Below are 13,097 nucleotides of genomic sequence, written 5' to 3' on the forward strand. Positions count from 1 at the left end.
AATTGATTACAAATAATAATGCCATTTGGGTTTACCCGGCAAAGCCTCGCCGAGTCTCAAGACTCGTCCGCAGGAGGTTCCTCCTACACCGGGGTTACTTGGCCAGGAATTCCCAGCGCGCGCGGGGAGAGAAAGTACAAACGCAACACAGAAAGGCGCCCGAGTCGGCAATCGAACCCAGGCCCCTTCTGCGCCAAGTGAGGCGCGAGGAGTGTTACCGTCACGCTGCCACCAACCACCCTGCCACCGCCACGCAACAAAAGGTTGAGGAGGAGAAGCAGTGCCCTAGCAACGCCCCAACTCGCCCGCTCGCTCATCGCGCACGCCTCTTGGACATTCACGAGGCGATGAGAACGCAAGGCACTCCGTGCGCCCGCTCATCAATGGAACTCAAGCGCCCTCACGCCGCTTGCCCCTGGAAACCGGCAAGTCCGGGCAGCACCCGCGTGTCCACGCGCACGGGCAGCACCAGCGGGGAGGGCTGCGCAAACGCCGGAGGGCGGCAGAGCCAGCGGCCCCCGCTCGCCACTTCACCTCCACGCTTACAAAATCGCAAGTGTGTGCACAAGCGCCCGCTTTGCCTTATTCACGCTCGCTGAAGACGCAAAGACAGCTCCCGTTTCCTGCTGCCTCGGCCGAGTGTTGCTGGACGTGCGTTTTAAACAAGGCTGGGTGGTTGTGAGAGACCGAATCTTACTCATAGATTCACGCAGAGACCCACGGTGGAGACCCGCAGACTCACTTAGAGACCTGTAGATTCAGAGCCAAATAGGGACCCATAGTCGAGACCCACTGCCTCATCTATTCACACAGATCTATAGTAGGGACAGATAAACTCATACAGGAACCCATGGTAGCGACTCAATGACTCACAGAGTCCAATAAAACCTCACAGTAAAGAACCGTAGACTCACACAACTACCCAGAGACCCATGATAGACTCATGGAACCAACCAGTTACATCGAGACCCACAGTAGAGACACATAGACTCGATGACATAAAGACCCACAGTCACACAGAGACCCTTGGTAGATACGCATAGACTCATAGATTAACATTGAGACCCATATACCCACATCGAGGCTTATAGCAGAGACCCATACACTCATGAACCCAGCATAAAGACCCCCGCTCTGTGCTAAACAGCAGCAGCAGCAGGCCGTGTTGACACAGAGAGACACTGGGTGCAGTCATCTCTGCATCTCGTCACAGCTTCTATCACGTGGGGCCGTTGCTAAGCAGGGTCAGGCCTGGCGAGTCTTTGGACGGAGAGGTCACGCACCGACATTCCCAGATATCTCTCCTCCGTCACCACCAGCTACTGGCGAATTCCTCGCGGAACGAAAACCGCCGCAGATACCGCAGGAGTGAAAGGGGCAGTGTTCCTTCTTAAATAGCCGTTACCCATTACATCGCCACTGTGCTGAACTTTTTTCGGCAGTAAACTATAAACTAAACAAATTTTTTTTTCGATTTAAAGCTTTAGTGACTGCAAGGATTCATCTTCTTGGTTCTTTCGGTAAAGTCACGTAGAAGGGAAATAATAAAATAATAAAAATAAAACATTATAAAATAATTCTCACGACGTTTCGGCCACAACGCAAGCAGCCGTCCTCAGGTGAAGAACAGGTCTGTCGGAAAGACAGTCTGGGTCAAATCAAGTCAGACGCTGTCTTTCCGACAGACCTGTTCTTCACCTGAGGACGGCTGCTTGCGTTGTGGTCGAAACGTCGTGAGAATTGTATTTTATTATGTTTTATTTGTTTTATTTTATTTTACCAGGTAAGGCCCACTGAGCTAGGTAGCTCTTTCAGAAGAGGCCTGGCCATAAATGATAGCTCAACAAAGTGGCTTATCGCGTGGAAAATGTAAAGCATGCTAAATACTCTCAATAAACGCACGCAAATATGGATGGAAACACCGGAGGACCCGGAGAAAAATCCACGCGACCACGGGGAGAGAGAGAGAGACACGCAAACTCCAAATATACAGACAGATGTCAGGGTCGGGATCGAACTCACAACCTCTTGCATACCAGGCGAGGTAGACTCCATGGTGGTCATCCGACGTAGTCATTTAATCAATAAATGACAGTGAAACTTACAGCGTGAATTATTACGCTTTTTTACCCAGAAATGTCCCATCGAGTCTCAAGACCGATTTTCAGGAGGGTCCTGCCGAATTTTTGCAACGGCGGTGGCGATGTTGCCGCTATGTGCAATGACAACGATGTAATTTGCGGACAGTTTTCAATTTTGCAGACCGGTTTCTCTTTTCGCTGTGGGTGTGAACTGGAGCTCCACGGAGAAAACCCACGGCGCGCGAGGGGGCAACGCTCGATCCATCAGCCACGCAGATGGAAACAGGCGGCGATTGATCCGCTTGCTTTACTGGATGCACGACGGACGGACACAATAATCCCCTGTGGGCTGGTGGAACCAGGTGGTTCCTACCAGTATAAGCTACTTCGTTGGGCTATCATTTGTGACTGCTTCTGAAACAGAGATACATAGCAGCTCAGTGGGAGTCTTACCTGGTAAAATAAATACAAAATATGTTGAGTGTATAGTTTAGTTCTAGATTTGAAGCTTTCGTGACTGCAAGGATTCATATTCTTAGGTTTTTTCGGTAAAGTCACGTGGATAAAACATTAAAATTAATAAAAGTAAAATAAAATAAAAATCACGACGTTTCGGAGGCAACACAAGCCTCCGTCTTCAGGTGGAACCGTCACAGCCACGACAGCTGTATTAATTTTAATGTTTTACCTACGTGACTTTACCGACAAAACCTAAGAATATATATAGTTTAGTTTAAACTGACACAGAAACCGAGCCAGAAACCTAAGAAATCGAGAGGGAAACCCATCAAGCGGACGGACAGAAACACTGAACTCTCACGCTGGCAAGGGCAAATCGACTTGTGGACAACATAGTTGCTTAATGAGCTTGTGTATCAGCAAACAGGAGGCTGTCACCGCTTTAGTGAACACCGATTTCCTAACTCGATCGACCTTCTGTGTGTAGTTGGTATATTCTCTCCCACACTGTCATGCATGGGTTTCATCTGGGTTCTCTGCTTAACTCCTATAATAATCATAATATAATAATCATAATATAATAATCATAATATATTTCGATTTAAAGCTTTCGTGACTGCAGGGATTCATCTTCTTGGTTCTTTCGGAAAAGTCACGTAGAATGGAAATAATAAAATAATAAAAATAAAACACAATAACATAATTCTCACGACGTTTCGGCCACAACGCAAGCAGCCGTCCCTCAGGTGGAGAACAGGTCTGTCGAGAAGACTGAATGATAGAATTATTTTATTATGTTTTAATTTTATTATTTTATTATTTCCATTCTACGTGACTTTACCGAAAGAACCAAGAAGATGAATCATAATATAATAATCATGTAATTGGCATTGGGCCAATCTCAATCTCAGATCACTCGTGGAAATTAAGACCCTCCTGAATTTCTCCGCCAACATAAACTTTAAGAAACAATGCTGATAAAGCACCTGCACATTGCTTCGTTGGGCTAACACAAACAGCAACACATCGCCCCCCTTAACTGTGACAACAAAAACTTTCCAGGACCCGCCTGAAAAGAATGCGAGCCTTAAGAGTTGACGAGGCTTTAAACCCTGGGTGAACAAAGCGCAAGCGATCGTAACGATGAAAATAAAAAATATTAAATTTCGATTTAAAGCTTTCGTGACTGCAGGGATTCATCTTCTTGGTTCTTTCGGTAAAGTCACGTAGAATGGAAATAATAAAATATTATTTTATTATTTTTATTTTTATTATTTTATTATTTCCATTCTACGTGACTTTACCAAAAGAACCAAAAAGAAAAAAAATATTAATTTAGACCAATCTTGATGTGAAGCTGGGTAAAGTCACGTGGGTATAAAATCAAACAAATCACGACGTTTCGGGCCCAACACAAGCGTCCATCATCAGGTGTAGCTCCCTTGAGCTACACCCATTTCAAATCATTTAAAAGTCTGCCTCAGCAGCAGACCACGCTGCTTTCCCACCTGATGATGGACGCTTGTGTTGTCGTCATTTATTTTATTTTATTTAGCCCGCAGGAGGAAATCCGATGACCTATGAAGCTCTTCTTCACAGATGTCCAGTAGGGGCACGGGGTCAAGAGAGTGACAACAACAAGCACAGAGCTAAGCAAGCCACTAGAAACAAATAGAACATTGCAAAAGTAAATCAATTCCTGCCGATCTTTCAGCACTAAATGCAAGCTGGGGCCAGGCAGCAACACAACAACAACAACAAGAGTCCCAGACCACAGCAAGACAACAACAACCACAACAACACGGTCCCTCAATACAATTGCACAACGATAGGCACGACTACCGCAGCAAGCAAACCTTCCGTGCGGAATGTCCCCTCTCTCACTGCGGAGCACCATCGTACAGGGCTGGTTTCTCCTCCCACGGACTCACCACCACCACTACCACCACCACTACCACCACCACTACCACCACCACCACTACCACCACCACTACCACCACCACTACCACCACCACCACTACCACCTCCACCACTACCACCACCACTACCACCACCACTACCACTGGTCACGCTGTACAAGCCGGCTGCTGACCGGTGACCCACGACACCGATACACTTCATCTGGCGTGGCACCGCCGAGACCCACTTTTGGTGAAAGTGCAATCGCTGATCCCCAAGCGCTCCAACGCGCTCCGCTCAACCCCAACGTGGGGCTATGTTTCAGCATCCGGGATGTTTTTGCCAAAATTTTACCAGAAATATTTAACAATCTACGCGTTGGTTCGTTGGTTCGTGCGTTCCTCAATCCGCTTGGCCTGGCGAAGGTCGCGGCGGCAGCAGCGTGTTGAGTACGGAAGTCCAGACCTGCCTGTCCCTGGCGACGGACTCAAGCACGACTACACTATACACTACACTACTATACACTACACTGTACACTACTATACACTACACTATACACTACACTACGACACACTACCACACTACTACACACTACTATACACTACACTATACACTACACTACTATACACTCTACTATACACTACACTAAACACTACACTACTATACACTACTACACTACTATACACTACACTACTATACACTACACTACTATACACTATACTACTATACACTACTACACTACTATACACTACTATACATTACTACACTACTATACACTACACTATACACTACACTACCATACACTACTACACTGATATACATTACTACACCACTATACACTACTACACTACTATACACTACTACACTATACACTACACTACTATACACTACTATACACTGCTATACACTACACTACAAAACACTACTATACTACTACACACTATTATACACTACTACACTACTATACATTACTATACTACTACACACTACAACACTACTATACACTACTACACTACACACTACTACACATTACTACACTACTAGTGTAGAGAAATTTGACGTCACATCAACACGTTCTACTTAATTAAATAGACTTTTTAATAAATGTTTTCTCCTACAACACCAGACTGCAGCGCCACATTAAATACGCACTACAATGACAATAGTTTAAAGCGATTTGAAGCATGTTTTATTTTGGGGGGGGCAGAGCTTTGTGACGTCATATTTGAGGGGGGGGGGGTCTGACTTTCTATGACGCCGTGTGACGAAGGGTGGGGGTGGGGGTGGTCAAAAATCGTCCAAAATTGCGTGACGTCATTTATGGACGACCCCATAAACAGAGGCACACAGGAATCTCGTGTACGCATTTCCTGTACCGTGTAACGAGAGTCAATGACCTCTCAGGAAGGCCAGCACAATGTCCCCCCCCCCTCTTGTCAGCCTGCACACAAACAAGAAAAAGATCCCACCCCCCCCCTCCCAGTGCAGCCTTCACAGACATTTGGGGGAAGTGCTGTGAGCAAGCAACGACCTATGAATGCCGGGGCAAGGCACGTGAGCGGGTGGTGGGTGGCCAACACCATCCCGAGAGTGGTAATGTCTACACACCGCACAAGGCAACTCATTTGGGGCTGAGTCGACCGAGGGAAGACTCAGGACCGGTTCAGATAGTCCGTCACTGGTGGTGTTGGGGGCCACGAGCGGGGTTCGAACTCGGGTCGCCGGGTTCCTAGCTCAGCCAGCTGCACGCACACGACAAAGACAAAGCTCCCCCGTATAGCGTTAGGACTGCCTGGGCGGCAAGTGTTGTTAGCGAGCACCTCAGCCATTTAACATTATACCAAGCTGCACCGTGCACAAAATCATTTGGCACGTGTCGTGACGCGTCCTACAAGATCTGACCGTGTCCTACAAGATCTGACCGTGTCCCACAAGATCTGATCGTGTCCCACAAGATCTGACCGTGTCCCACAATATCTGATCGTGTCCTACAAGATCTGACCGTGTCCTGCAAGATCTGATCGTGTCCTGCAAGATCTGACCGTGTCCTGCAAGATCTGATCGTGTCCTACAAGATCTGACCGTGTCCCACAAGATCTGATCATGTCCTACAAGATCTGACCGTGTCCCACAAGATCTGACCGTGTCCTACAAGATCTGATCGTGTCCTACAAGATCTGACCGTGTCCCACAAGATCTGATCGTGTCCTACAAGATCTGACCGTGTCCCACGAAATCTGACCGTGTCCCACAAGATCTGATCGTGTCCTACAAGATCTGATCGTGTCCCGCAAGATCTGACTGTGTCCTGCAAGATCTCACCGTGTCCTGCAAGATCTGACCGTGTCCCACAAGATCTCACCGTGTCCCACAAGATCTGACCGTGTCCCACAAGATCTCACCGTGTCCTACAAGATCTGACCGTGTCCTACAAGATCTGACCGTGTCCTACACGATCTGATCGTGTCCTACAAGATCTCACCGTGTCCTACAAGATCTCACCGTGTCCTACAAGATCTGACCGTGTCCTACAAGATCTCACCGTGTCCTACAAGATCTGACCGTGTCTTAAAAGATCTGACCGTGTCCCACAAGATCTCACTGTGTCCCGCAAGATCTGATCGTGTCCTACAAGATCTGACCATGTCCTACAAGATCTGACCGTGTCCTACAAGATCTGACCGTGTCCTACAAGATCTCACCGTATCCTGCAAGATCTGACCGTGTCCTGCGGCCGTCTGGAATGCTCTTCCGTCCGATATTAGGAAGCCACTAAATCTAGATTGAAAAGAATTTCTTTAGAACGAATTTTTGTATTTAATTTGTTGTCCTTCCCCCGCACCTCCGATTAGCACGGTTGCCTACTACGCTGTGAAAGAAATTTGACGTACGTACAGCAACACGCGCACGACACGATGGACCCATCGCAGAGCTCTCTGCACCGGTGTATTTGGCTGCATCGCTTCGTGCGGTGGGGGTTGGTCGGGGGTTGGAAGCGGTGACCAGAACTTACTTTGAATAGGTTAATCATAAGCCTGCCGCCTCCCCCTCACCACCACCGCCGCCACCGCTGCTGCCGTCACCACCACCGGGCCACCACCATCCACCACCACCAAAGCCACCACCACCCCCACCACCACCAACTGCTACCACCACCATCACCACCACCAAAGCCACCACCACCCCCACCACCACCAACTGCTGCCGCCACCACCAAAGCCACCACCACCAAAGCCACCACCACCCCCACCACCAACTGCCACCGCCACCACCACCATCATCAAAGCCACCACCAAGACCACCACCATCGCTACCACCACCTACGCCACCACCACCACCGCCAAAGCCACCACCACCGCCACCACCACTTGAAACATTGCGATCAAGCAGGACCCTCCCTCCATGACGCGGTTCAGTAGGAACCCACGAGCCGGGCTTGCCCAAGATGACGAGAAGGAAGAACGCGATGGAAGCGGAGAGAGAGCCCGCCAACACTCACAGCGGAGCGATGTGTCTCTCTCTCACACGGGCCACGCTCTCAGCAACCGCGACCAACGCGTGGACGCTGACCACCACCATGCCGTCGTGCCCAATTCTGGCCCCAGCACTCACACCAATGACACTAACATGTTAACACTGACACCAATGACACTAACATGTTAACATGACACCAGCACTGACACCAATGACATTAACATGTTAACACTGACACCAACATTGACACCAATGACACTAACATGTTAACACTGACACCAATGACATTAACATGTTCACACTGACACCAATGACACTAACATGTTAACATGACACCAGTACTGACACCAATGACACTAACATGTTAACATGACACCAGCACTGACACCAATGACATTAACATGTTAACACTGACACCAGCATTGACACCAATGACACTAACATGTTAACACTGACACCAGCATTGACACCAATGACACTAACATGTTCACACTGACACCAGCACTGACATCAATGACATTAACATGTTAACACTGACACCAGCACTGACATCAATGACATTAACATGTTAACACTGACATGTTAACATTGACACCAATGACACTAACATGTTAACACTGACAACACAACAACAACAACCGCTGATCGCCACTAAGTGACTGTGACGTCACCACGGCGCCTGTGCCAGGCCAAGTGCACCTTGAGGCCACGTGAAGTGTCGCACGCTCGCTGGCAGGAGGTCAGGGAACAAACCCTGCAGGTGCCACGGGTCGACTGACTGAGATGACCGAGATGACTGGCTGATGCACCACCTGTACCAACTTGCTGTGCTTTAGCCACCCGGCGGCGCTCCGCTCGTTGTTGTGAGCGACTGCCTCCAACTGCCCAGTAGCGTCCTTCACGAGCCTCCTCCACTGAGGCCGATCTTGACACCGCTGGTACCAGTCATCGGCAAGTCCACTCAGCTCCACATCCTCCCGTATCACATCACTCCATCTCTTCTCTAGCCTGTGCCTCCTGTACCACATCACTCCATCTCTTCTCTAGCCCGTGCCGCGCCCGTTTAGCCCCCTCGATCCGGCCGAACAAAAGCTGTTTAGGCATGCGGTGGCTGGGCATGCGGGCTACATGACCCAGCCAACGCAGCCTTGCCTGCCGGAGCTCACCGATGGGACTTTGCCCAGATCTTTCAAGGTGTCAGCGCTGGTGGTCAGCGTTGGTGTCAGTGTTGACATGCTGGTGTGTGTGCGTGAGCATTGGTGTGATTGTTGTGACGGTGTGGCCACACGTGTGGTCAGTGGTGACCCTGGCACGCAACAATCACACCCAGAGCCCACTCGCAGTGAGGAGGTGCTGCTGTGTCAGTGTTGATGTGTCAGTGTTGATGTGTCAGTGTTGATGTGTCAGTGTTGGTGAGTCAGTGTTGGTGAGTCAGTGTTGATGAGTCAGTGTTGATGAGTCAGTGTTGATGTGTCAGTGTTGATGTGTCAGTGTTGGTGAGTCAGTGTTGGTGAGTCAGTGTTGATGTCTCAGTGTTGATGTCTCAGTGTTGATGAGTCAGTGTTGATGAGTCAGTGTTGATGTCTCAGTGTTGATGTCTCAGTGTTGATGTGTCAGTGTTGATGTGTCAGTGTTGGTGAGTCAGTGTTGATGTGTCAGTGTTGGTGAGTCAGTGTTGATGTGTCAGTGTTGTCCGCGACACGCTGCCCATCACACTCACAGTGACGAGGTGTTGTCGGGCAGTAGAGGGGGCAGCCGCTGCAGTTCTCCCAGCGTGCAGTTCACCGAACACTCCGCGGGCAGCAGCGGGGGCAGAGGGCAGCGGCAAGTGCAGGCGACGGGGCAGCTCAGACTCCCCGTGCTGCCCACAGCAGCTACTGGAGGCGCCATCCCGACCATCATCAGCGTCATCATCATCAGCAGCAGCAGGAGGAGGAGAGTCCCAGGGGCAGTCCCGGGGCAGCTGTGCTGCTGCTGCTGCTGCCCTGGCTGCTGCTGCTGCTGCCCTGTCATCACTTCACAGTGGCAGGCAGCGCGCATGCCGCGGGGTGTCTCATAGTCGTGGATACGAACTGATGATGATGATGATTGTAATGATTATGTTGGCTTATGATGATGATGATGAGATTGATGATGAGATCGATGATGATGAGATTGATGATGATGATGATATTATGAGATTGATGATGATATTGATGATGATGAGATTGATGATGAGATTGATGATGATATTGATGAGATTGATGATGAGATTGATGATGATGATGAGATTGATGATGAGATTGATGATGATGAGATTGATGATGATGATGAGATTGATGATGATGATGAGATTGATGATGATGAGATTGATGATGATGATGATGAGATTGATGATGATGAGATTGATGATGATGAGATTGATGATGATATTGATTATGAGATTGATGATGATGAGATTGATATTATGAGATTGATGATGATGAGATTGATGATGATGAGATTGATATTATGAGATTGATGATGATGATATTGATTATGAGATTGATGATGATGAGATTGATGATGATGAGATTGATGATGATGAGATTGATGATGATATTGATATTATGAGATTGATGATGATGATATTGATTATGAGATTGATGATGATGAGATTGATGATGATGAGATTGATGATGAGATTGATGATGATGAGATTGATATTATGAGATTGATGATGATGATATTGATTATGAGATTGATGATGATGAGATTGATGATGAGATTGATGATGATGAGATTGATGATGATATTGATATTATGAGATTGATGATGATGATATTGATTATGAGATTGATGATGATGAGATTGATGATGATGAGATTGATGATGATGAGATTGATGATGATGATGATGATGATGATATTGATATTATGAGATTGATGATGATGATGATATTGATTATGAGATTGATGATGATGAGATTGATGATGATGAGATTGATGATGATGATGATGATGAGATTGATGATGATATTGATATTATGAGATTGATGATGATGATATTGATTATGAGATTGATGATGATGAGATTGATGATGATGAGATTGATGATGATGAGATTGATGATGATGATGATGAGATTGATGATGATGATGATATTGACGGTGATAATTTTCCGCTGTGATGGATCGGATGTCTGGTGGAGCAAGTCCCAAGCGGAATCATTCAATTTGAAACGACAGCAAGTACGCCGACTACAATGAGAATCATCACAATTATAACTTGATGCGCTTGTGATGATAATCGTATCGTTAACTACAACGTCAATTGCATTTGTTGTTAACTTCTAAACAATCCGATTGAAGATGACCATTATTACGTCGCTACTAAAGTGGGTCATTGTAACAACAACAACAAATGCGTTGCCACAAATTAATTAACACGTAAATAACAACATTAACACCGTTATCGTTATTAATATTGATAACAACTTCATCCACTAATCAAAAGTGCGACGCCCCAAATCGGGAGATACAAAGACGGACGTGGCGGGGGGGGTAAGGTTGTAGCGGTAGTTGTAGTTAGTGGCTGTAGTTGTCAGGCTGTAGTAGCTGTAGTAGCAGCTGTAGTAGTAGTAGCTGTAGTAGTAGTTGTTACAGCAGTAGTAGATGTAGTAGTAGCTGTAGTAGCAGCTGTAGTAGTAGTAGCTGTAGTAGTAGTTGTTACAGCAGTAGTAGCTGTAGTAGTAGTTGTTACAGCAGTAGTAGCTGTAGTAGTAGCTGTAGTAGTAGCTGTAGTAGTTGTTACAGCAGTAGTAGCTGTAGTAGTAGTAGCTGTAGTAGTAGTAGCTGTAGTAGCTGTAGTAGTAGTAGCTGTAGCAGTATGTTGTTGCCGCCTGTAGTTGTGGAGGTTGTTGCCGCCTGTAGTTGTTGCCGCCTGTAGTTGTGGAGGTTGTTGCCGCCTGTAGTTGTGGAAGTTGTTGCCGCTGCCTGTAGTTGTTGCCGCCTGTAGTTGTGGGGTTGTAGTTGTGGAGGTTGTTGCCGCCTGTAGTTGTTGTTGCCGCCTGTAGTTGTGGAAGTTGTTGCCGCTGCCTGTAGTTGTTGCCGCCTGTAGTTGTGGGGTTGTAGTTGTGGATGTTGTTGCCGCCTGTAGTTGTGGAGGTTGTTGCCGCCTGTAGTTGTGGGGTTGTAGTTGTGGAGGTTGTTGCCGCCTGTAGTTGTGGGGTTGTAGTTGTGGAGGTTGTAGTTGTTGCCTGTAGTTGCGGAGGTTGTTGCTGCCTATAGTTGTGGGGTTATAGTTGTGGAGGTTGTTGCCGCCTGTAGTTGTTGCCGCCTGTAGTTGTTGCCGCCGCCTGTAGTTGTTGTTGCCGCCTGTAGTTGTTGCCTGTAGTTGTTGCCTGTAGTTGTTGCCGCCTGTAGTTGTGGGGTTGTAGTTGTGGAGGTTGTAGTTGTTGCCTGTAGTTGTGGAGGTTGTTGCCGCCTGTAGTTGTGGGGCTGTAGTTGTGGAGGTTGTTGCCGCCTGTAGTTGTTGCCGCCTGTAGTTGTTGTTGCCGCCTGTAGTTGTTGCCTGTAGTTGTGGAGGTTGTAGTTGAGGAGGTTGTAGTTGCCGCCCGCGCTGTCTCGGATCACTCCTCGCGGCCGCCCCGGGGCCGTGACGCCTCGCCCCGGGGCGCCATGGTGACCGTGACGTCACGCGGCCACGCCCCCTCAACCCCTCCCCTCACCCCCACACCCCCTCCCCTCACTTCCCCTCAACCCCCTCAACCCCTCCCCTCATTCCCCCTCAACCCCTCCCCTTACTCCCCTCAACCCCTCCCCTCACTCCCCTCAACCCCTCCCCTCACTCCCCTCAACCCCTCCCCTCACTCCCCACAACCCCTCCCCTCAACCCCCTCAACCCCCTCAACTCCCCTCAACCCCCTCAACCACTCCCCTCACTCCCCTCACTCCCCTCACTCCCCTCACTCCCCTCAGCCCCTCCCCTCACTCCCCCTTATCAGCCTGTGAAGGCCACCACGACACACGAGGGGGTGGGTGGCCAGCACCACGCCCGGCCGCCTTTGTCTCCCCAGTGGCGATGTTCACACAGTACACACCAGGCACTCACTTGAGGCTGAGTCGACCTAGGGGAGACCCAGGACCGGTTCATGATAATTTTCGTCTCTGCCGTTGGTGGCCACAAGCGGGAATCGAACTCGGGTGGTCCTGGTTCGTAGCGCAGC

The 13,097-nt window shown here is 48.5% G+C and overlaps 1 protein-coding gene across 3 annotated transcripts in view; it reads right to left on the reverse strand.

The window, feature by feature from the left end:
• Positions 1 to 12,552, reverse strand: part of PKD1 (polycystin 1, transient receptor potential channel interacting) — a 79,515-nt gene extending 66,963 nt beyond the window's left edge. For all 3 annotated transcript variants that reach the window (XM_061577050.1, XM_061577049.1, XM_061577051.1), the window contains exon 1: positions 9,634 to 12,552. In XM_061577050.1, the coding sequence (XP_061433034.1) occupies positions 9,634 to 9,953 (320 nt within the window). In that variant the 5' untranslated portion in view covers positions 9,954 to 12,552. The remainder of the gene's footprint in view (positions 1 to 9,633) is intronic.
• Between the last annotated feature and the right edge of the window lie 545 nt (positions 12,553 to 13,097).

Source organism: Lethenteron reissneri, chromosome 63 (assembly GCF_015708825.2).
Source record: "Lethenteron reissneri isolate LAM-NWPU_2019-01 chromosome 63, ASM1570882v1, whole genome shotgun sequence".
NCBI classification, from domain to species: domain Eukaryota; kingdom Metazoa; phylum Chordata; class Hyperoartia; order Petromyzontiformes; family Petromyzontidae; genus Lethenteron; species Lethenteron reissneri.